Genomic DNA, 25,766 nt, shown 5'->3' on the forward strand with positions numbered 1-25,766 from the left:
CAACACAGTTGAGAAAGATTTTCATTTCTTTGTCAACCTCAGTATGAAAAATATTTTCTACAGTACTCCCCTGATGGCTGTACTTGTTTATTTGGATTTATTCAAATCAAATTAAACCAGGCCTGAGAATTTATTTCACAAATTCAAACCACACCTACCACCTTTACTTTAGAAACCATCTTCTACTCAGCTATAGGTGTTATTCCCTATAGTTACAAAAATCACACGCATTCTGCATGACAAACCTACGGGAACAAGGGAGGACGGTCTTCCATTGAAGAACAAGCATCATCCTCTTCTCCAGCACCTTTGTATTCCTACAGATCGACACTCCATAGTCTTTTCAACGACTTGTGGTGATATATCTGTTGAATTTGGTAATGTTCCCCTTTATTTCTCTGTAACTTCTCCTTTTCTGGCAAGAGTTCATTATTTCCACATCTCATATATTTCCCAACACAGAAGACGTCTCCCTTCACTCTCTACAACAGAAGGCTTTCCTGAAACCCTGTTTGTCATGTTTGCCACCAACTTCAGTGAGACCTGTATTTTTCATCCTAGCTCTTCTTGAAACTCCTTGTCAATTCTCTCCATGCCAGTAAGCAATTCTAACTGCAAGCATGCTACCTTTATGCTAACTACCCTTAGTTCAGTTTAGGCTCAACAGACCTCAGCAGGTCATCTGGTTCCACACTCGGCTCAAATTAGGGCTAATTTTGATGCTAGATCTTTGATACGTTCTATGTAGCTCAAAAGATCCCCAATTTAAATTCACTTCCAGCAAAGAGAATAGTAATAAAGAAAACCACAGGGAGACAGCCTCCGACCACACCTCCAACTGCCTGACTGGGTATTTAGGCTTAAGCAAGACAAATCACCTCAGCTGTCAATTTCTTCCTGGGGGTGAACAGGAACACAGAACCCCACAATGGCTCTGTTACCTCTCACAATTGTTTCTGATGCTTTTAAGCATTGACAGCACAATACAGTACTTATCTCGGACACTTCAACTATTCTTAAACAAACAGTTAAGGTTCATGCTGAAGAGTGGAAAACATCCACTCATACAGAATATTTAAAGAGAGTGCCACAGGATCCCAGTTCATCTTTTCATTTTGTTCAGCAAGGTTTGCAAAATGACACTGGCCTCATTTTCTCCATTACGTCAGCAAAGTAACATCACAAGACAGCAGTAAGGGCATTACTTTAGAGAGCACTAGTGCTTTCCAAAGATTTCAAAGAATAAACAACCTACATAAAAGAATCATATCAATCAAGAACAGCTTGGTGCTACTGCAGGCACAGTTACTTTTACTCCACCCCCATTCCCCCACCAAGCAAGGTCAAAAGCAGTAAAGAAAAACTCTAACACACTTGAGTAAAGCAAACGGAATTATAGGAATTCCTGAAAACGTTAAAGGAATTTCAAGTCCCAAGAGAGACCTATCAAGAAATTCTTGCCAATCACTACAGCCTGGTAGTGATACATTATACAAAATACATTATAACTTGTCCCTTGAGGAGAAATGTGATGTAATTGTCTGTACATATAACATTGCTTAGTAACATTTAAGTATTCATAGAACAATCAAAAATACAGCTCTAAACCCCAGTATTAAACAGTTAGTTTGCCTTATTTCATGATGTTCAAAGTCCACAAACCAGGATGCATTTCATAAAGACATTTTGAACAAAAAGGCCTTTCTAAAACTTGCATTTGAGAACTCAAAACCACAGCCATGCCATACCTGAACAAGTTCATTTAAGACCACCGCATCAAAGCCAGAGAGATACTGCACATAGTACCTCTGCATCACTGGTCCGTATTTTCGCACATGTGCTCTGAGCTCTTCCATGTAGAATATTAACTCAGCTATGTGCCTAGACAAAAAGAAAACGAAAAGGTTACAAATATGAAATATGGAAAGTACTATGTTTACAGTGACACTCATGCTCTATTATCTCAATAAGATAAACTTCATTTGATTTAAAAGACAATCTTGCTAAAAACAAAACAAAATCTACAAATCAAGTTGTTTGCCAGTTTCTTTTCTTTTTTTTTTTTTTCCTTTCTCAAAGAAAAATGTGTTCATTTACTTTAAAGAATCGTCTCAGTTTTTATGGAAAGCAGAATTTGAATTTTCACTGATGGGCTTTAGTTTCTAATGCAATACTTCTAGTTTTCTGTTTTGATGGGAAGATTAGTTTTCCCAGGGAAAGGTTCTCTGACCTGTCCCAATTCTTTCATCTAGCTATCTTTTCCTGTTTAGATTCCCTTGCATTCAAATGTAGTCCCTCTGTGAAGTTCTCAAATATTTATGGTATCACACTAAAAATTAACGTACTTATCTATGAAGTCATCTGCACTCTTCTTCGGCATATTATCTGCATGACGAAGAAGCCAAATTATTTCATCACGAGCAAACGACAGTGCCATAAATACAAATAGTGCCTGAAAAAGAAAAGTTGTTCAAGATCTTTTTATATATATAATATATATATACACACATCCCCACGAACACGCATACACGCGCATGGCTGCTGGACGTCTGCTGCACACCAAGAGGCAACCAGTTTCTAAAATAAAGAATCTTAAAATCTAAGTAAATTTTCTCTCAGAGTATGGTTTGTTTTCCCTCCCAAAATGTCATACTATCTCCAAGGAACAAATTGTAAGATTACATAAATGCAAAAAATAACTACTGTAATTACCTTGGGTCCCAACAGGCCTGGCTGATCAGACAGGACAGTTGCCAGTTCTTTGAGCGCAGAACGTAAAAATTTGCGTCTCTCTCTATGCATTGAACCACTACATCAAAAGAACAAACAAACATCATACACTGCGCTAACCATGGAACACTTCACTTTTTAAAATAATTTAAGCCCAAATATATGCAGCTTATATCATACCAACCCCAAGAGCTCACTATTTTTAAGGAGATTCAATTAAAACTAGCACCTCTATCACCAATGCTGTACACTCCTTAACTAAGGTTAAATTTAAAAATCAAGTCTTCTGCCTTAGTCTATGATTTGCATTTGACTCCACTAAAACATTTCTATTTAATTTGCATATTAAATAGTTAAATAACAACTAAATAAAAAACCCCCAAACCTTACCTCTCCACCCAAAATAACCCCCCAAAATTCCCCTAATACAAAAAACATTGGGGAATATGCAAATTAAATGCTTCCTGCCTGAAAATTTGAAAAATAACCTAAAACTTGGGAATTTAAATCATACCATTAATTAAATCCATATTTAAAAGTACAATCAAGACAATCCAAAGAAGCTAGTATCTAAATAAAGAATGCTGTGGCACTTTCCATTTACTGGCTGATAGCTTTATAAAGAAATGCAGCTTCCCTCAGTTTTATCTATCAAGCTTCACCTACTTGTTATCTTGCATTTGATGCTTGCCAGAGACATAATAGCAAACTTTTTCAAGTATTTAATTTCTTATGAAAGGATTCAAAAACACCTGAATTTTTAAATAACCCTTCTAGTTCTCAAAGTGTCTCTCAAGAACAAAACTGTTGATAATAATAATCTTAAAGAGGATATTTATACTGTTAATTAAATAAGTTAAATTCCTGTTAAATAGAAAAGTTACAAAGGCAGTTACACGTATACCTCCTTACAACTGCTGTGGGGAAAAAACAGGGGAAAAAATCCCAGCCATAATCCCTTCTTTTTCAAACAGTTTATTTAAATAAATATCTCTAAGTATTTAAATATTTACATAAATATTTAAAGAAATATCTCTAAGAGCTCTACCAAGGTCTGTAAATGGTGTTCAAAACTCTGTTTTCATTAGGAAGATCTTAATGTACAAGGACTTTAATTTTGGGATTTTACTATGGCTTTGTAAAAGCAAAAGCAGAGCATAAATCTCCACAGGAAAGTAGAAAGAAAAACAGCCATATTTAATATGCCATATTTAATATGCCAAATAAGCCATAGCTTAATCTGTATATGGTCCCATTTGAAAATGCACAACTAATTCATAATTTAACAATCCATTTTGTACATTCTTTGTATTTGAGAAGAAAAAAACAACACTAAAACTTGTCTGGAAAATTTTATAAGATACTTACGCATGTGATACAGCAGCTTCTTTGCACTCTCTGATGTCATTAATACGTTTGTTGTAGCTGCAAGTAAAAACAACTGAATATGTTAACAAGCACCAGTAACAAAATTTAACAAGAGCTGGAACTTCAGATGAACTGCAATTCCAAAACAAGCAGGACACAGCAAGAAGTGCACAGAAAAGACTTCTTTCCCTGATGAGAACTAAATCCTAAAAGTGGATACCCAAACCAAGAATACTCTCTACTGAAGTGCTCCTGGCCTTCTCAGGTAGAGGTCGGAACTTTCTGCCTGCCTGAGTTTTCATATGATCTATCGCAGAAACAGTGGCAAACATTTCAAGCAAACTCTGCATCAATGACATCATTTCTCTTCTCTAGATTAAGAATTGTGAGTGTAGACCATTAAAACTAACTTTTGCCATTTTAGAGACTGATTTGCCAGACTTTTCCAGAACTGAGATAAAAGAAAGTATGATGTATAAAACGTATAAAATTGGGCTCCTGTAAATTTACGCATTAAAGAAATAGTCAGAAGACTAAACAAAAATGCTTGTGCACTGAATGTCCATAAGTAGAGCTTATATGAAAAATAAGCAACATTTTCAAAGCAGTTCTTAAAGATTATAAGATTTAACAGATGCTCTAGAAGGAGAAAAAGACAACAAAAACTTACCCTCGTATATTTACAAACAGGTCTTCTGCAGCTTTGTGAATATGGAATACTTCATCTCGAAACAGAGCCAAGCAGGAACTGCTTTGAAGTGCAAGTTTCCAAAGGTTCAAAGCTGTAGCATCACTATTCAGGATTCCATGGCACAAAATAAACCCAACTTCAAAAGTTCACATCAATTTGTGTCGCAACACAGATGCACAAAGACAAGAAAACAGTGAGATTATTATGCATTTTCTCTTAAAAACTTCAATTACTTCATTGATAAACCTTTTAACAGGTAATTTGCAGTTTTATACACATAAGAATACCCTGCAATATGCATTCTATTAGAGGAGTGACCAGTGTTTTTGTAGTATGAATAACTTAATATTTACACTGCTCAGCTGTTTTCACCAGAACTACTAAAACCCCTATATTTAGTCAAAGTCTGAAACAAACTGATGACAAACTCAATTCCAACATATGCTGAATTCTAACTCCACTGCATATAAAAACACAATGCATACAAATGAGATTTAATCAAGTTCTCTAGAATCTGAAAAAAACAGCTTTTGTACAGTACATATAAAAGGAAACTGTACTTTTTAAAAAAAAACTTAAGAAAAAAAGAAAACAAAAAGTGCAACCATGAGCTATTTCAGGAAATTTTACTCACAAATGATCCATTTTTCCATTGCATCCAGAGAGAGGTATTCACATGGCATCTGTTAAACAAAAACAAAAACAAACAAAAAAAAACCACAGTAATTTGTAGGAAACCAACTATATAAAGACAATACATTTCATGAGAAGTTCTTTTTATAAAAAGGGACAAAAACTTTAAATGTTGCTGAATCATGAAGAACTGCTGCTGTCTGCTAATAAGGCACTGTTTCATTCATTTAGAAACTAAGAGTCTGAACATTAAATGAGCCTCCATGTCCTCCAGCACCTTGAACAAAATAGTAAACAATTTTTGACAATTTTTAGTCTCAAGTGCTGTATTTAAGTATGTTTAAGAATAAAATGCCTTTAATCTCTAGTGCTGCAAAGTTAATACTTTCAGAAAAAAAAAACTTAATTTTCACAGACTAACCACAATCTGACAGCTGTTAACGCTTTCATTTTTTCAGAAAGATGCCCATCTGTATCACAACTAAGGCAACAAATGCAAACAGTAACAAATTTTTAAAGAAAGTTTCAATTCTGATTTTCAGTCTGTTAGACCACAGACACCTGCAATACTACACAGGACTCCTTCCTTCTACACTGTAAAAGTTATTTCCCTTCACTTTTTGATTATCGAAAACTGGAAATGATGTCATGAGCTAATGCAGTAGAAGCTCTTCCCCCACACAAATGTCCTCAGCTCTCCCAACTAAGCTATTTATTTATCTGATTAGAAGCCAGGTAAATGTAACCAAACAGAAAACAGAACATTGTTTTACAGAAAACCTTGATTAACTTTATTGTATAATCCAAATTAAAAGGCCATACCGTGTCAGACTGTGCAGGATTAAGCATTGTACTAGGTGCACTGATGAGGCTCAGTAGTTGTGCATTTCTCCACTGGTCAGCTGAGAGATTTCTTCGAGGATAGACCATCTGGAGTGAAATCAGAGCATCTGAAAGGGACTAGAGAGAAGAACAATGATTAGCTTGACATGTCCTCAAGGCTCACTCTTTGATAAACATCAAAGATCTTTACTTCATTTTGTGAACTGCATATTGACTGGGCAGCAGACATACAGAGACAACTGGTTAGAAGCTACTGTAATTTATTAGCATAAGAGTCTTAACTGGCAACATGATCAGATATTTAATTTGATGCAAACAGCTATATACTAGTACTGAAGTTCAAATACAGCTATACTCCAAGCATAAGAGAAGCTAAATCTTGTTTTATTAGTGATGCTATTTTGTTAGTTATAATACTAACAATAATTAAAATGTTTTACTGAAATAGTTTGGAAGTTAAACATGACATTAGAAACCATAGCATCTAGTTTCTTTCTCATACAAAAGACTATTACATGCTTGGGGAAGGATGAAAGGAGAGGGTGGCAGGTTTTGAATTTTTTTTCTTTTTTTTTTCTTTTTTCTTTTTAAAGTCAGGGAATTATAAAATTCTGAGTTCAGAATTAGAGGAAATGAGTGGAGAACAAGAAGTCTGTCATATATAACTGAAATTTGTTCATTAAAACAGCCACATTATTCTGTTTTTTCTTCTCTACCACTTACTTTAGTATGTCCTTCTCTCCTTGCTACCAAATTATAATTATTTAGAGCAGAAACTGTCTATGGGAGCATCTTCATAACAGTTTAAGCTTAGTTGAGCAAGCATGGTCCTACACCTTCTCCCTGTCTTCTGCATCAGTCCTGGTGCTCACATGCCTCCTCAAGGAGCCAGCTCAGTAAACACTAAACCAGTGGAAGAGTTAACCCAGGAAAAAAAAGTTATGTTAAAGCTTTTCTAAGGGCCTTTCTGCTAAAGTTAAAGTGCTACACAACTGTCATGTTACTGCAAAGTAGTGAGATGATGGAAGGAGAACTTGAGTGTGCACTTATGTGACAGTTTAACTTAAGTATGTATTTCTATAGCATGTTGCCTGAACAGATTCCTCAGCTCAACTTACACCTCTAGCATAGAATCACCAGAAGAACAAAAAAATCCCTCTGAAAACGGTTTTATAAATATATTTTAAAATATATATGTAAAATATATATTAAAAATTATTTAGCGAAGTATCTCATTGCAAGCAAGTCTTAACAAGACAGGAATTGTGCAGAGGAAAGTAGAGCAAAATAAGATTTAGATAAACGACAAATACTCTAAACAATTTCCTTTCAGAGCACTTAGAAACAGTAGCTGAAAAACTCCCTGAATTTCTGGTGACTATCTTCAGGAATTTATGGAAATTAAGAAAAGTCTCACAAGGACTAGAGAAGGAAAACATAATCAGTACCTAGACTTCAAAACAGGGAAAAAAAATTTTTTTTAAAGAAGTAACTCAGCATTTAACTTAAAGTCCTGGCAAAAATTCGCAACCACATAGCAAACAACACCTTTATAAGAGATAGCCATTATGGTTATGTCAGTACAGATCATCCTAAACAAATCTAGTTTCCTTTGATAGGGTAGCAAGCCTAGCAGACAAATGGGAAGAGACAAACAGGATATACATTGATTTTGGTGAGGCTAATGATGCTTTTCAATGCATCTCATATGGAAATATGGCCTAAATAAATTACCGCAGAACTGGTCCACAACCGTCAGTCTGGAAAAGCATTTTAACCAATGAGCTTCTGCACAGCTTTGTAGTGGACATGGTCCAAATCAACACTATTTCAGGATATGAACAACAGGAAGATTACAAATAATGTTGACAGAAATTGGGGCTGACAAACCTGGAGGAGCCTAAAAGTTCAGAACTTACAATGAACCTGAAAATGTAGAGAAGTTCAAAAATCAAAGAGATTAAATTTGGTAAAAATAAGTATAGTTCTGTCTAATCTTCTCAAAACTATACATAGAAAATACGGAATATATAATTGTCATATAGGGAAAAATAAATTTATGGTATCACAGCAGATTATAAACTGCTCTAAGGGCATCTTTCCTTCTGAAATTTTCTTTAAGGGGACCACTAAAAAGATCCTAGTGATATTTGTTTCATTGTATTAGATACTGGAAGGACCATGTTACACTGCAATATAGTTTTTGTCCTACATTTTAAGAAAAATGTAGACAAACTGGAGAGAATCCAAAGCCGTGTAAGAATACAAGCTTAAAAACATTTGCGCAAAAAGGCTAAAGGAAGTGGGTTTACTTAACCTAGCGAAGTCAACAGAGCAAGGGCATTATATCAGCCTTTGAGTGTAGAAAATATTAAAAAGGTAGTGGTGATCAACTGTTCTCCAAGATCATCAGTTTAAGGACTATCCGAAGCACAAAAACCCATAGGTTAGAACACAGAAAACAAAAAAACACCTCCCCACACATTCCACTGGAATGTTCAAATTGCAAAAATTGGTTTCCTAGAAACCAACCTAACCCTAACCCTTCATCTCAAGCTACAAACCCAAACCAGATGATCCACAACTGATTTTTAATCACTTTTTAATCCTTAGCAAGTAACATGGATCCTTACGAATGCGTGCCAGCACTTCTGTATTTCTGTGGTTTCTGTTGTTTAAGAAAATATCAATCCCCATGCCCAACAATCCATTTTAAATAAAATTCAAATACCCTGTAAAATTTACACCTAATGGTCTCTGACAAAACAAACCCTTGTATATTTACTGTTTTATTTCTGCTTCTCTCTGTTAAGGTTACTGCGTTCCAGTGAAAAGTAGTTACGTACTTTACTGTGAGGTACAAATTCCTCCATCATTTTCTTTAAAGGATTTTCATAATCCACAATCATCTGGCCAAGTCGCGGATATTCTCTGTCACTAAAAGCAAAAACAAATAATTAACTCAGATGTAATTATTCTTTAAAGACAAACAAACAAAAAACTTCCAATGCAACAAATTTTTTACCTTGCTCCATGTGTCATTTCATGAGCATAATTATACAATCCAATGATGGCTTTCCTTTCTTCAATTCGAGATAGCAATATCATTAGGGTTGTGTAGGTTATAATCAAATCTAGGTAGTTCTTTGTTAAATCGAAGTTTACGGTCTAGAGATAAGAAACAATTACTTTTCATTGTAAAACTTTCAGAATAGAACATACAAGTTCTTTTACTCTCTCCATCAACTCTCAACATTTTTAAAACACAATGGACTGTCTTCAAAGTTTTTGTTCTGGTTGCGTACAGACTTTGTATGGTCTTTTTCACCCACATCCCCAGAACTATTTGTATTCTTGAAAACAAGCATGTTGGTAAATTTTTTCAAGATCAAGTGTAACTGATTAGCTGACTGATGGAAAAGTTTTTCTTGGACACTTCCAAGCAGTCAACAACTGCCTATGAACTGTGAACAAAAAGGTGTTTGGGGATTTTTTTTTTTTTTTTTTTTAAACTTAACACTTTCAGCTACTTTTGTACTGCTTTAGCCCACAGCAGAAAAAGTGATGTTCTCACATACCTCCCAGGTGATACACCTGTGATATTTCTATTTTGTGAGCCTCAAGTGGCTTAAGCATACAGATGATGAAGATCTTAGTACTCGCTTCAACAGGAGAGAGTAAACTTGCAGATGCAATAAACCAAAAGATATACAGTATAATATGCATAATATCTATATACTTTGCAGCAGTATATAGCTATATATAGTATACTATATATAAACTATAGCAAATATAACTATAGTTACCACTGTCCAACACTGTCTGTTTGAAATGTCCTATCTTCTTACTTCAAACCATTTTAAAAGTTAGAGATCTGAAAATTATACTCCTGTTGCATTTATAACTAAAGATATCATGTTTACTGAGCTAACATAATCAGGTATTTCTAATTCTCTGTGTGGAACTGTGATTATAAATATTTTTAGAGTAGTTTTTAGAAGCTTCACTTCTTAAACCAGAAACTTACAATATCAAAGAAGACTTGGCAAGCATCAATAGTGTTCAGCAGCTCACAAACATGGTCCTTGAAAAACAAAGGAACAATTTTTGTTTAAAAAGATCCAAGTATGTCCGTTTATTATGCTAAGTGATGGCTATTATGTTTTTGCTTTAAACGGAACTACAGTTTCAGCTATGTCACTATGAAGTACTACTTTATAAGAAGACAGAAACAGGGTGTGACAGAACTACTCTGAAATATTTGCTATACCTCACCTTGAATTCCATAACATCAACAAATGTGAAGTAGTATAATGCCAGGTTCTTCAGAATCTCTGATTTTTCTTTCTGCAGCTGAGCAAGCTGTTGCTACAAGAGAAATAAACACGTACACTGTTCTTAGAAGATCTTGAGAAAACAGCTGAAAAATACAGCAATGAAATACCTGGGATGCGCAGATTAACCCCCAGGCTTGCTACACAAAGAATTCTTAACATGGCTTTCTAAGACTGAGGTTCTGTGTGTCTCTTAAATACACACAAAGTCCTCAAAACAGACCATTTTAATAGCCGCTGACTATATTTTGAAAATAAAAGTCAAATTAGTATGCATTAGTACCAAAGTCATATCGTTTAGCTCAGCTAGAGACAAAAATGGGAAGTTAGGAAAACACTGTTATCATACATTTAATTAGCAAAAGCAGAACAGTACATGAGCACAAATCAGTATGACAAAAAATAATGACATTACTTGAGGTGGGAGAAAAGAAGGTGGCAGATTACAGATTTTACTACAGAAAAACACTGTGCTTTTAAATTCTGAACTTACCAAAAAGAATATCCAGGCAAAGCCACGTTAAGCATGCAAAATAAAATGTAGATACAAACATAAAATACAGTAACGGTTCTTTGACCAGTTCCATATAACACAATAATACATTCAAACAAAAGCAACGAAATAAACAAAGAAAAAAAGAAGCAAAACACTAGCATTAGACACTGGTGGATAGAATGGAAGAGGCAAATGTGAATACAAAGGCATAAAATCGTTCATATGGATTTTTTTTAAAGACATTGAAATCTCTTAATTTACATATTTTTCAAAATTTTCTAGAAGAATCAGACAGTTCATTTAAACAATTATAATTAAAAATACAAGAAATTTGTACATTTATCCATTACATTTATCCATGTATTACAGTCTCACACTATGGCAAGGATCCAGTTATTTAACTTGCAATATGCAGTTGCTAGTTCTTTTCAATTCATATATCAGCTAAGAAACTGATTAAAACAGTTTTAACACTCAGTATGAAAAACTGCCCTCCAAAAATCTTCAAGATTTTCATTTAAAGATTAATCAAGTTAAACAGGATTTTCTTTCTCTACAAAAGCAATCAAATATATACATATAAAAGATTAAATAAAATGTTTTAAAACTGCTTAGCTTATTTTCATATAGGTTAGAACTGAATAATCTTTTTGTCTCCTTCTCTTTAAAGCTGTACTCCATGTTCTCAGTTTTACATAAAGCACTAAAGTTCCTCTAAACTCACAAAAACAAACCAACTGGAGAGGTACTGCATGCCATGTATATTTCAGATGTATTTTGCTTCTTTTTCTGAATTTTTAGAAGTGAGTCTGATTTTAGATGTCTTTAGTGATAAGATTTCCATGATAGTCCAGACTGACAAGTTTATATGTAGCTATGAGCCAATCTGAATGGCAACATTATAAACATTATAAAACACTCGTACCTACTCTTATGCCACTGCAAAGGATTTGACCTTGAAGGTCTAAATGCTTGCCTTACATGTTATTTTGGTTTCTTTCACATAGTCATTGACTCGAACTGTAGGTGGAAAACAGGTGCAAGTATATGCATTCCTTCTGTAATTTCTCCCGAAAAATCTCATGCACTAGGAGATAGAATATTTCCATTTAACAAACTGATGCAGTACAAAAATCAATTTTCAAATAGAAGTCCAATGAGTTCTACTTTGATCCTCAGCATGAATTTACTACCAAGTTTCCCAATGTACACTTTGAACCATAAACCTGTCCAGAGATTAAAACATCCAAAATCACCATACACTGTGTCTGGAGTTCACGCAGGTCTACGCAGTTCTGGCAATCTTAAAGTTGTGTTTTCACTCAAAACCTCCCCAGAAGAAAGAGCTCTTGGTACTTTCAGGGCTGCTTCTTCAGTCAACAGTTGTTACAAAATGAAAGTTCAGCATCTAGGACAGCTGGTTTCATTCTACATCCTGACTCTATACAAGTATTGTATGCGATTCATTTTTAAAAACACTAAAGCAAAAAAAAGGGTTCATTTCTGTGCAACTAACACAGGTGTGAAATGGATGAATTTGAGGAGTCACTTCATGAATTTTCAGTCACAGACTATGGAATATTGTTCAGAAATAAGATATAGTATGCTACACTGAATCCCTAGTTGCATTTTCACTTCTGCAGCAGAGAAGAGGTCATACAGAGTTGAAAATAGGATAGAGATAAGAAAGAAGCAACCTTACATAATTGAAGTTAGTGGGGAGGGGGAATATCTCCTCAGAGAAACTTGTACGTATCACAGCATGATAAAAAATTAAACTCTCCAAATCATAATTGACTCTAGTGCAGAGGGAACATGAAAGCAAGTGATGTTACAACTACACCTATGCTTAAACACTTTTTTCCTACTGCAATCCTGACTCAGACTAAGCAAGGTGCAACGTTAAGGGAGATCATCCAGGTTTTAGGGTTTTGTATCTAAAAACCTACATTTGGCATTAATAACAAGTGGTAACAAAGTCTTCGCTTCTGTAAGACTTGACCGTTCCAAGGCCACAATACATAACACAAAGTAGAGAGACAGGGCAAGAGAGGAGATGGTGCTAGAAACTATGCCTGTAAAAGAAATACTTATTTTCAGAAATCCCATGAAGTGGCACATTTAATAAAAGACTACAGGGAGGTATTCATTACTGAGCCAAGAATTAACAAATCGCTGCTGTGTACTGCTAACTAGTTGCCTGTATTCCCAGAAATATTTATACTGAAATGATGCTAAAAACATCCTTACGCAGTTAAGTTCATCATACTTTGGACGCTGAGGGCCAAGAGTATCAGCAAATTTCTATTCAAATTTTTAAAACAGAAGTAAAGCAATGTATCAACTGTAATCATTGTTACATCAGTACAGTGCAAATAGATTAATTTATACGACACTGACTGAAGAGTGATATTTAAAAGCACAGCTTACAGCAGAGAGTCTTGGATGTTTATTTGCATTTGTAACACTCAGGAATGCGGGTGTAGCTCTTTCCACACCCACTGCAACAAAACTTTCCATTACTAATTTCATAACAGCTGTTTAGAAATATCTAGTGCTATCTTGTTTTGTATTAGGTTTGAGGTGATTTTCCTTAGCCTGTAACGCTCACTTAGCAGCAAACATTTTTGCTTCCAATATTGAGCAAAAATTTTTAAATAGGATAAGCTAAGAAATAAGGACCTTTCAAAATATTACTATCAATAAAATAATATTTTAACCACAGATAATCATGCCTTGTTGACTAGTTTAACATAAAAGTATTTTATTTATTCTTAAACTATTTGAAGTACAAACTATACTTGCAAGGACAATAGTGTTTTTGTTGAACAAGGCAAGGCTGGCTTACAAAATACCGTGCTTTGTAGAAAGTTTAACATTAAGAAGTCTGATGGCAAGATTAGGAAAAATCTGAAGTCATTTGTTAGCCAAAATATTGACGATGTCTCCAATGACATTAGAACATTATTGAAGAATCAGTTTTAGATACTAGAGTGTGAAACTGACGTTTTGTCAGGTATGCTACCGACAGAAGAAGCAACTGAACTCTACCAAGTTGCCTCATGTTTTTCCTTCTTCATACTAAAGCTAAAAAAAAAAAAAAGAAAAAATTATACAACTAACTAGGTACACAGAAAAAGTACATCAAATGTAAAACAACTCAAAAATTGTAAGACAGCCTCATTTAAACTTATTTGAACATAATGGCTTGTAGAATACTGACACACACATTGGCATATTAATAATGTGAATAAATATGAATCTAATATGAAGAGAGGATATGTGAGGAGAAATATGAGACAACTAGAAATGGTTGTTCAGAGCGTTTTATGCTAGAAAAAAGGAGGACAGTTGTAACACTAACTGTTTTATCGTATTTATTTGACTGGTACCAATAGCATGTAGATGAATACCTTATTTCATGATCTAGGAATAGATGGTGGGTAGGGGAAAAATCTCATTCTTACATCGCTGTGGTATTTTTCTGCAAGTCTGACCATTAAATACTGTATTTGTTTTCTACAAACCTACACAGTAAATATTACATTGTCCTCAGAGAGCACATCATCAACTTCTTAGTAACTGAAATCTATGACCCAAAGAACAGTAGTACAAATTCTGACTGTTAAAATTCTGGGAATAGGGGGAAATAATTACTATCTGTATTCTTATTGTCACTTATATTCAACATGTCTGTCACCTGTGGAGTTCTTAGACAAAGATTTTTAAAATTCAACTCATTTGAACAAGTTCATGAGTTCACGTACTGAGACCATATGCAATAAGTTGCTGCTGAGCATGTCTGGAAGGGATATGGTTGGCCTTCTCATTTTGATTTAGAAGTGAATCAGGGAAAAAAAAAGTCCAAAGAAGGCGGCTACAAAATTCTGCATCTACTAGATATATAGCAAAACGGTGGAGAGAGGAGAAGGATCTAATCAAAGGAGGAAAATGAGTTTTAGACTTTCTGTAAGTGAACTGTGGAATGATGGATTTATCTTTGGTTTTGTTATTTCCAGTTAAAAACAGCCTCTAAAGTGGCAGGTGTAATAGATATTTAGCATGTTTAATGACTAATGCATTTCTACTATAAAATCTGCTTTTTGTTTAAGTTTCTAGCACTAAATTAATTCTTTTAAAACAAAAATAACCCCCCATGACCCTCAACAAAAGTCACTGACTGCAGGATTGCCCACAATAATAAGAACAGATAATCTGCTTTTGGAGCAGTGAGACTCCTCGTTAAAAACTGATCTACTATCAAGTCACAAGGAACATTTTGCCCATTGTCTTAGTTTCGTTTACATAAGTTCATTCAGTAATTCCTATGTTAAGCTCATTACATAGTACAATAGCATCCAAGCATCGGTCACAGGCCTTGACCTCATTGTGGCAGCTGTTAACAGAATAAAAGTGTCTGCTATGACATTTTATAAATAAAAATGTTTTGGACATACATCTCTAGATGTTTGTATAATTACATTTACGGCATGAAATTATGAAAGAGCCATTCATTTAAGATGCATGAAAACAGATTTTTAAAATGCTATCTCAATAACATCATTTAACTAAAATATTGTTTTGGTAACAATGTGAATTTTAGTGGGTTATTTTTCTTCTCTTTTCTTTTTTTGCTTTTTAAATGCGCAAGCTCTTCAGTTGTCAACCATCAAATCAAGCAAGGATTTTTTTTAAGTGAATGCAACAATTAGTTTAAGTTTTACACATATTCACTCCCTTGCAGGCATTTCATATACTATGAATCAACAGAAAAATAACAAAAGACTAGCTTGCTTTACCTTTGCAAGTCACCCATAAGGACTGATTTGACTTATAACAATATAGTACAATGATTTATTACAAATAATAATAAAATGTGAAATTTGGATACTGCTCCATCCCAAATTCATGCACGATCAAGGGTTAGACCTTGAAAAAAAAATTTATATATAAAAATCAGTGCTGATGTTTACAATTAAAAAAAAAAAGTTGTTTTGACAATTCTGCTTGGTGAAACTTTTAAAAACAGATGTAAACATTTCATATCACCTTTTGGAATCGCTGGAAAATACTGAAAGTATTAAGAACGTTCATTTTAAAAGGACTGTTAGTCTGAAAAATTTTACCTACTATTCTTGAATTATATTAAAAAATAACTCACTTTTCAGGTTGAAAAGTCACCCGTACACCAGTAACGCATAACTGAAGACATTAGGCACACTGCATACAAAATCAAAACATTTTGTATGGTTGTACCACTTGTTCTGAGTAAAATATTAGCTGGACAATTCATTTTTTAAATGATTTCTTAGTACAAAATTTACATAAAATATATCTGCTTGTTGTGCAAATTGTGTAGTTTCTTCTGAGATATACTCAAACTATCAGTATATCCCTATTCTCAAACACAAGAAACCTCAGCTGCTAGCATAAACCCGAACACAGACTGGTTATTAGTCAGGTTGCTTTACTCACATAGCAATACTGTAAAATAAAGCCTGCTGTAGCACGTTGCATGCTGTAAACTAAATTATTGCCTCAGTGAGTTTTGGAAAGCCAATCTCATTTGTCGTCCTTTCAGCACTGCAAGTTCTTCAAGCAATTCCAAAGTTCAACAGGCAGCCTTGCACGGCAAGCAGAACATCCTCTTTCACAGAAAGGATGCTAGCCTACATGCCCTCCTGGCCAGGAAGCCAGGTAGTTTTGTCACAGAATATGAGGAGTCTGGGGGTTTTTTTTGAGTACACCTTAAGACAGCAATAAAGTGTCTGAAAAAGCGACCCTCCAAGACAAAGATCTATCACTCCAGAAAGTCGCAGAAAAGTATTTAATCATAAGCTTACCAACTTGGAGGATTTAAGTTACTAGATTTAAGTTACTCTTAAGAACCCGCTGCCATAGGTGTTAATTACCATATTGCTTCCTCAAAAGTAGCTGACTTAATTTGTCAATGAAATTCTAAAAAGAGTAATACGAAAGGCAGCATAGCCAAGGCCCCAAAGCTATTCCTTCCCCAAAACTGATTTCTAGATTATCACCACTAGCACTGTGCAAATGACAATACTATAGAGCCTCATTAAAAACAAACAATCAAACAAACAACAATTTCCCTTGTGGCTCTGTACTCCTTTCAGGACCTGAAAGAGGTAACTTGAAAAGCAAAAAGATTATTTGTATTTAGTTAGAAGTTTTAAAAAATAAAAGTTATTGGAAGCACCTGCCACAGGAATTAAAATCAACACTGGTTATAAAGTGCAGATTTAAACAACACTACTAGACAAGAAAACATTTAATAAACACATGCATTAATGTCTTCTAATAAGCTTTGGCCGAGGAAGCCCAGCCATTCTGTGCCCACAACTCTCCCACGCCCAGCCTATTTGTTATGCAACCAAATCCCCATGGAGTGAAGCTGAGGGAGAGACAATAAGCAGCCCACACATACGTACAGAGATGTAAAAGGAAAATGCCAAAATACTGATGACAGAAGTGTTGAAAATATATGTATTTAAAGCAAATTTAGTTCATATCCACTGTTAAAAATGGACCTGGTAAATCATTAGCCACTACAAGGGTGCAGAACAGCATTGTAAGAATAGGGATAGAATGCTGCATTGGCAGTTTCCATTCTGTTTGCTTATTCATTATTTTAAGCATTTAAGATGTTACTTATTCATTAGTAGAACGACAGTGTATCTTTGCTGTTGAATTATCACTGACATTTTCTGCGGTAATAGGTAAATAAATAAATATAGATCGATCGATCTATGGTAACACATAGCAGCTACAGTTCCAAACAGGTAAGGTATTAGTACTAAAGCCCGTAAGTCCCCTACACATCTAGGATGCCATCCCATACTTCAGCGCTACAGACCCTAACCTGTGCAGGCTGAAAACACTCGCACTGCTTGTAACCCATTCTTGGCTGGTCTCACTTCCAGCCCCCACTGACACAATGCAGTGGACAACGGTTACAGTTAGATCAGGAGAACAACCCCCCCAAATATTGTGTCCTAAGAATATGAATGTGTAGCCAGAACAAGACACACAGGAATAGATATGAACACTACTGAAAAGTAACTATTAAAAGATAAAGATTAATAGTAGCTGAAAAACATGGCTATTTCTCTCACTAACCATTCATTTATAAACTTCTGAGTAACATTTCATTAGTCTGTTTACTGTTAGGTAATGACTAAGTCTCGACTTCTCTAGAAGATATTTCAAAATAAAGAAAATTTTCTATAGAAAAATTGCTGAGGAGCAATCCAAGTAAAAAAATAACATATGTTTAAGAAAGAATGCAGAAATTTTCACTACTTTCCATATGTGCTGTTTGGGAAAGCAGAAAGGAGACTGGTTCTGTTACACAAACACAGAGCTTTATCTGTGAAGGCAGCAGATTTTTCATATCCTACACACAATCTACAGAAAAGCTACAGCTCATCTCTCTGCATCTCCAGTTCCCCGTGATAAAGGACTTTACTCTGGCTTTACAAAAGCATTAGATGTTGTTATTTGCTAAGATACCAGTTATTTCTAGGTCCTACCACATTTTTGGAGTTCAGCATGTTCTCCTCTGATTTCTCTGGAGTGAAAAGGTGCCTGGACACCTTTTAAGAGGATGAGTTCTAAAAACAGTACATAAAAATGAGTCTGCTTCAGTGTCCCTTGCTTTGAACATTTCTTCTGAAACTAGTCAGGGAATTTTAGTAGAAATAAATTCTAACCCTATGTCAAGTCTAACACAATCATATCACTGCTCTGACCAAGAATGATTGTACTATAAAGCTTTTGGAAGTGTTCTCCAATGTAGAAGGCTTTTTCAAACAAAACTTGTCAATGCTTTGATACTGGTAACTGATGTTATTTGCTGCTTGCTACTCCCAAATTCTCCACTTAAACCCAATCTTTTAAAATAATAGTACTAAGCTTTCTCAAACACACAAGATAGATACTCTCCATTGTTATAGTTTCTTTTTCAAATACAAGACTGAAATGCTTGTGTTTCTCACTTTGCCAATCCTTCTGATGAATGCTTACGTGACTACTAATACTCCCTTCCAAATATCAGATGATTGTTAATCTAGAAATACTTAACAGAATCATTAGAATTGGTAACTGAAAACAGGTCTGAGTTAAGGTACACTGGTGGTCAGTATCATTAACAGCTGATTTAAGAGCTCAGTCTAACTGCACATTTTCAAGATATAAGGCTCAAAACAGTGACTGAAGGAGACATGGTAAGAATAAGATCACAAGGACTGCACTCTGATAAAGGGAGAGAGCAGAGTTATGAACTGATGAGGTCCAGAGTTATCTATAATCAATCTTTTGGAAGACTGACGACTCCATTTTATTTTTCAGCCTTGATAGCAAAGATTCATTCAGTGTTCCTTCTCCATTTGAACTGCTTGGCAGCTTTCACTAAAATATTGAACATCAGTAATTGCCACACATCATTCTAGTCTGACTCAACATGCCAAACATGGAAGGAGGAACAAACCCAGCAGCCATATTTTTTCAAAATAAAAATGTAAAAGTTAAAAATAGCAAAATGCAACAGATTCCCTTGTTTCAAAAGAGATTAAAAACATAGACTTTTCAAAATCAGGCACCCGTCTGATTACAGGAGAGACTGCTCATACTCTTCAGTTAAACTTATTCTTCATTTCTAATACAGAAAACACTGTAAATGATGGTGCAGGAGGAAAACAAAGAAACAGGCTAAAGTAGGTCGTAAAATCCAAAAGCAAGCATGAACTACTCTTTAACTGAACGCAAAATTATTTGCTTGGCGATGTCACCTACTAACACGACAACAGTTATTACTAAAAACGTGGATGCACGATGCCAAGCAATGGTAATCTGCTGCACTTGAAAGTACAAAACCCAGCCTCCTTGAAAGACTGCCCTGGAATTGCCATTACAAGGGAGAAGCAGAGGTTATGATTTCTCCATTATTGCTTTTGTAATAATGCTCAGTATGTTTTATTAACGGGTGTTCCCATGCTCCAGAAAAACTTCTTGTCCATTTAAATTTCTGACCATCTGTTTCCCCCCTGAAGAAACTTAATCACTGTGTCCTACTAATATACAGAAAACTGGTTGTTGACCAGCAGTAAGAGGGAGACAAAGGAAGAGCAAGGAGGGAAATTTGGCCTCTTCCTGACTTTTCCTGAGCTAGATGCTTATGCTTTTTAGAAGCTAAGCTTTATGAACAAGTGTTTATCTTGCATCAAAACAGAACTTTCTCTGCAACCTGACATGACTTCTGTCTCATTATGTATCTGCTTATAGCAAAGTTTCTGTTGGGAAATACAGTACAACACACCCAGAAATTGTTTACAAATGTCTTCCTGCAGACAAGCAAATTGCCTGCTGCTCTGTGACCACGGGGTGGAAAAAGAACCAACCTATTTCTAGAACTGCAAATGCTAAATTCTAAACTAAGCCCATAGATATAGAGGGTATATTTTTGCTAACTTCATAAACACAGGTCTGGCTGGCTCATAGTAAACAAACACATGGCAAAAGATGAAACATTATGACTGTGTCCTATTTTATAAACTATGATTGTCAAAACAATTCAGTTCACTTTCATCAATTTCCATCAACTTCACAGTACCAAATCCTTATATGTCTATTATTAGTAAAGCTCCTAATTCGCAGTTAACAACCTGAAGATGCTTAAAGCATACGTGCAATGTCATTAAACAAGTTCTTGTGTTCATAATAACCTTTTATTTTTAATACTAGCTCTGCTACATAAGTTTTGAGAATAGAAGGCTTTAGCAAGCATGGTTTAAAGGATTTACTTTTTATGTAAAGTTGATAAAGAACTTGCCATATTTGTTATTAACACGACCAAATTCAAAGATAAGCAATATTAAATAGCACAAAACATGAACAAGTTTTAAAATGAGAAAGTACATTGCTACTAAAATAATTTCCTTTACAAGGGAAAAGTTCTCTGATTTTTTTTTTTTGGCATTATGGAAGATATCATATCGGAACTCTGGAAAGTATTGTAAAAGAAACTATTTATTACCATTGCTAAAATGAAAATCTGCAGAAACCAGAATGCTAAAAGCAAGCCTAAACCTCTCGAGCACACATGCAAGTAATTGCATGCAGGGAACATTCAAACCCCATCACCTACCTCTACTTTCCACCTTTGAAAAGAAATATAAGCAGGTTAAAAAAAAAAAAAAAAGAAAAAAAAAAAAAAGAACCACTTTCCCTTTACTTTTCCATTTGAAATTGAAAAACTAGTGTGCATCACCTTCCCCCAAAAATCCCACTTGTAATCTTTATCTCCAAAAGGCTAAAAAGTCAAATTCAGCAATACCGGCTCTGTCAGAAGGATGAAGGATAATTCTCTGCTGCAACTGACCTCACTACGTCTGAAAGGGAAACAATTCTACTTCCTTTGGATTCATATTTTTGCACTTTGCAAGGTTTCTCCTACATACTAATACATTTTTTTATTCCCACAGGACTGCCTCTAGAGGTAAAAAGATCTGAAAGGTATGAACGCATTTTTGGATTTTGCAGTCAGGTGACTTTTATTGATCTGCTTGTCACTTCTTATCACAAATAAAGTCAGATAACTTCCATCCTATGCAATCCACTTGGTCAGCTAAGAATTTCTGCCATCAGAGTAAGGCAGGAAGTAAAATTAAATTTTTGCCCACAGTACCTTTGGTTGAAAGTTCTTTAAAATGAAACACTAGGCACTACCTAAAAATAAAACCAAGAAGTGTCCTACCCCGACAAAAATAATTCAGAAATACGGTATAATATTATTCTCTCTCCAGAATCATTTTTTTCTAAAGTATTCTGCCAGACATTTGAAACAACACCTGGTGGGCATTCTAACTATACCTGCCAGCATCAGATGCTTCATAAGAACACAGTCTCATAGATCTGAGCAGCAAATGTTCAAGGATATTGAAAAACACAGCATTTATACAGCCATCTAGTTACTTACATTGTTGTTGCGTGTTTCTACTGCTGGAAACTTCCTGACTATGAATTTGACAGCAGATTCCAGGTTTTTGTCAATAAGATAGGATGGTTTGGCTTTAGGGTCACCACATGCCTATAAAAAAAATACAATGAAAATGAAGTAAAATTAATATCATTCATCTAAAGCTACACGGTAGTTGCAAATCTGAAGACAAACTAGAAAGATTCTTTTCTGTCTTTAGTGAGCATGTGATAAAAATGAGTAGGCAAAGTGCAGGGACTGTCACAGCTGAAATATGCAATGGGAGACAGTACAGAGATGCTCTTCTACTGAAAAAGATGCATGGAATATCAAAGCAGTTAGTGCAGAACAGCAGTGGGGGGGACTCAATCCTAAAAGAAGAAAAAAAAATACTGTTTTCTTTTTACTGCTATTCCTGGTTTGAGGTAGTGTGGTATTCATCTGGAGTTAATAAACTGTTAGAAAATTCAATCATGTCATCATCTGTACAGGACAGTACTGGGCACATTAAATGATTTAACTATTTTTTGTGAAACAAATTAAAAATCCCACCACCAATCTGCATTTAAGCTTTCCTTAAAAATGTTAACTGCAAGACAGTTTTCCATTCCGCAATAAAACCTCCGGTACTTGACCCAAGTACCATATTCCCTTAAATTAGGATCATATTAAAATTTACTCAACATTTCCTCCTTTCCTTTACTTCTCCAGTAGCACAAGCTGTGCTTTAAAGCAGCTTTCAAGAAATGTCATTAGTTTTGATTCAAACAGAAGTGTCAATTAAGTTTTAAGTCTCTAAAATAACTTCTATAGTCACATGAGAATAACAGATTCTGTGGACGAACTGACGAAGCATCTACTTTTGTGAACTAAAGTGCATGTTGTCTGACACAGACTACTTTTCCCTCATCTACTCTGAATAATTGAGCCATGCGATAGAGTTTAGTTGTGAGAAACATAATAAAAGCAGTACTACTTACAATACAGAATTTGTGCTCAAATTGTATTTTCTTTCAAACATTTATTTAGCTTTAAAGTCCTCATAAGGATTTGAAACGAAGTTTTGGTTCTCATGCAAAACTATAAATTACATGCTATGCGTTTTTCTACGCAACACAGTAAACTGGAACGACAGCTCATTTAAACTTTTCCACATCCATTTCTATGACCGAGTTGTGGATTGTAGAGACAGAAGTCATGGAATATGAGACTGATTCTGAAAGCGGGCAAGCGGGCAAAGGGAAGGTGAAAAGCTTTGCAAACCTTCCAAACTTGTCCTTGCTGGGAAAGCATTGTAATGAAAAGAGAGAAAAATTACATATAAACACAGGATTCTTAAATTCTAAAATATGTTACATTTAAATGAACTAATATACTACTATCTACATCCAAGAAAACATTATGACTGACTGTTACTACATAGAGCATACTTTCTACTTAATGGACATTATTCTAACACTGAAACAATTCTACATTTACTTATTAGAATTTTACTATTGTGCAAAGCTCTGAGTATACGTTGCAACATGTCACTTCTAATAGTATTTCCAAACTAAGTTCAGGCAGGGAGAGAAAAGGAGTTAACAATAAACACCACATGCATCTACAGGGGGAAAAAGAAGGAGAGACTCAGTGAAGTTTTACATACCTGAAAAAGAAACGGTAGCCAAGAAAAACAAAACAAAACAAAACAGTCATTATATGAAACTCCTACCGGCAGTACAGCAATGACCATCATAACATATGCTAATGCACTACTCTTTAGTACCAAAACTCTAAACTCTGCTAATTCTTCCCAAAACAAATGCTAAATTTTATTAAATGGTCATATCTATAATACTTCAAGAGGAATTTATAATAAAAATAAAACAATTCAGCAACATCCACACCATCAATTAGATATGAAATAGTTGCTTCAATATGCTTATAGCAGCAAACAACACATGCCACGGAACTGTTCTATATGCACTTTAAGGTCTTTGCACCATTTCAAAAGTAAAAATAATACTGTAAATAGTTATGTCAAAAAATTAAAGAATTCACATTTCAAATTTGCAAAGTTTTAATTAACTAGACGTCATGAGTTTGCTAGAACTCAGATTATTTCTATTATTCTCTTTGCCACACATTATACAACTTTCTCTACTCAAAGAAGGACCGCAAACTAAGAAAATAGCTTAACAGACAACATATATTTGTGATCCATTAAATTCCAGTATGGTTGCTCTCATACAGGACCGGAGAAACCTTGATTTGCCGCCACTGACTCCTTAAATTTGTCAGTCTGAATTCAAACATTACTTCCACATCCACTATTTCTTGTTTTTTTCCCCAGCAAGAGATACTTATGCTCCTATAAAGCAGCTCTCTGTCAGAAGTCTTCTGTACTAAAAATTATGTTCTACCCAAGCTCTTATATGCAGTTTATTCTTGCTGAAACAGACTGCTGAGAACAAACAGACATAGATCCTTACATTGTTTCAGGGACTTAATTCCTACTTATAATAAATACTATCCATAATCTATTAGGCAGGCCCCCCTAAACATAATCTCGTATGTAAGAGACAGCTTTGTTTCTATCCGTTGTTTGTTTGCTAACATTAGTAAGAAGAATTGCATTCTTTTTAATGTGCTATACAAGATTAATCCATAGATAAGAAAGTAAACTTCCGCAAGCTACAAAAGGTTAACAATATCATTCAGATATTTCTAAAATTTCAGCTTTTAAAGAGCCTACCTACATGGACTTGATAGAAAGAGGATGACGTACAACACCAAAGGAGCAGGTCAGTGCCTTTTCCTTCCCTTTCCCATACTCCACAAAGGCCCTGGCTCAGTGCATTTCTAAGAAGTCATGTTGTTTGATTACTAACTCTTCTTGCATCAATTCATTTTCCACCCATATTGTTACCTGCATTCAACATCACACGTAAAACAGGCTGTATAAAAACCAAGCTTTTCCTGAACCTGCAAACAGACCTGTGAAGCTCTAATTCAGCATGTTTTACTCAAGAAAGCATAAAAGAATGAAAATACAAAGACCAGTCCTGGCATATCTTTCGTGTACAAGTGGGAAAGTGGGGCAAGGCACAAACTACAATTTTGTGCTGTAGAAAGAACAAAGATATGGAGGGCAATGGCCCTACGTAGGATAAAGACAGAAAAAATAAGTGGGCTTTTGCTTTTAATTATTGTATTAGTCAATACACACTCCCCCATCAGTACTGTAATAGGCAGGAACATTATGGCACAAAAAGCAAAGATCATTTTGCCGTATGGAGCTCTCTAGCATACAAATAGGACTGGTGCAGTTGGCTACTGCTCGAAATTCTTACTTGATCAGACTTGGATACAACTCTTCCAACTAACAGGGCTGCAATTACCTTTTTTTTTTTTTTTTTTAAGCAGAATGACTACATATCTCTGAGCTTTAAATAAATAAATAATTAAGAATTAAAAATGGTCTTACTAGCGTAACATTCCTGGAATACAACACTGAAGCTATGAGATTCCAGCTGCTTCAGGCCTGAAATATTACACTGAAAGAATCTCCCAGAAGCCATCTCTAAATTCTTTTGTACATTACTATACAGCTGTCAAGCAGCTCTGGCAAGAAAGATAATGCAAAGCTACCATTAAGACTAACCTATGAAATTGTTATTTTTGAAAAAACAAAAA

At 34.9% G+C, this 25,766-nt stretch overlaps 1 protein-coding gene across 3 annotated transcripts in view; it reads right to left on the minus strand.

Annotated features, from left to right (window-relative positions):
- Positions 1-25,766, minus strand: part of NCKAP1 (NCK associated protein 1) — a 68,737-nt gene that overhangs the window by 33,817 nt on the left and 9,154 nt on the right. The window contains exons 1-13 of one of the 3 annotated variants that reach the window (XM_026110228.2): positions 23,352-23,398; positions 22,089-22,199; positions 10,541-10,633; positions 10,293-10,349; positions 9,291-9,433; positions 9,112-9,202; positions 6,245-6,382; positions 5,424-5,472; positions 4,769-4,925; positions 4,099-4,155; positions 2,713-2,809; positions 2,346-2,452; positions 1,749-1,881 (exon numbers count right to left, since the gene is read on the minus strand). In XM_026110228.2, the coding sequence (XP_025966013.1) occupies positions 1,749-1,881; positions 2,346-2,452; positions 2,713-2,809; positions 4,099-4,155; positions 4,769-4,925; positions 5,424-5,472; positions 6,245-6,382; positions 9,112-9,202; positions 9,291-9,433; positions 10,293-10,349; positions 10,541-10,633; positions 22,089-22,199; positions 23,352-23,381 (1,263 nt within the window). In that variant the 5' untranslated portion in view covers positions 23,382-23,398. Of the gene's footprint in view, positions 1-1,748; positions 1,882-2,345; positions 2,453-2,712; positions 2,810-4,098; positions 4,156-4,768; positions 4,926-5,423; positions 5,473-6,244; positions 6,383-9,111; positions 9,203-9,290; positions 9,434-10,292; positions 10,350-10,540; positions 10,634-22,088; positions 22,200-23,351; positions 23,399-25,766 lie in introns of those variants that run through there. The other 2 variants (XM_064515049.1, XM_064515048.1) reach the window with 2 other exon arrangements.

Source organism: Dromaius novaehollandiae, chromosome 7 (genome assembly GCF_036370855.1).
Source record: "Dromaius novaehollandiae isolate bDroNov1 chromosome 7, bDroNov1.hap1, whole genome shotgun sequence".
Taxonomy (NCBI): domain Eukaryota; kingdom Metazoa; phylum Chordata; class Aves; order Casuariiformes; family Dromaiidae; genus Dromaius; species Dromaius novaehollandiae.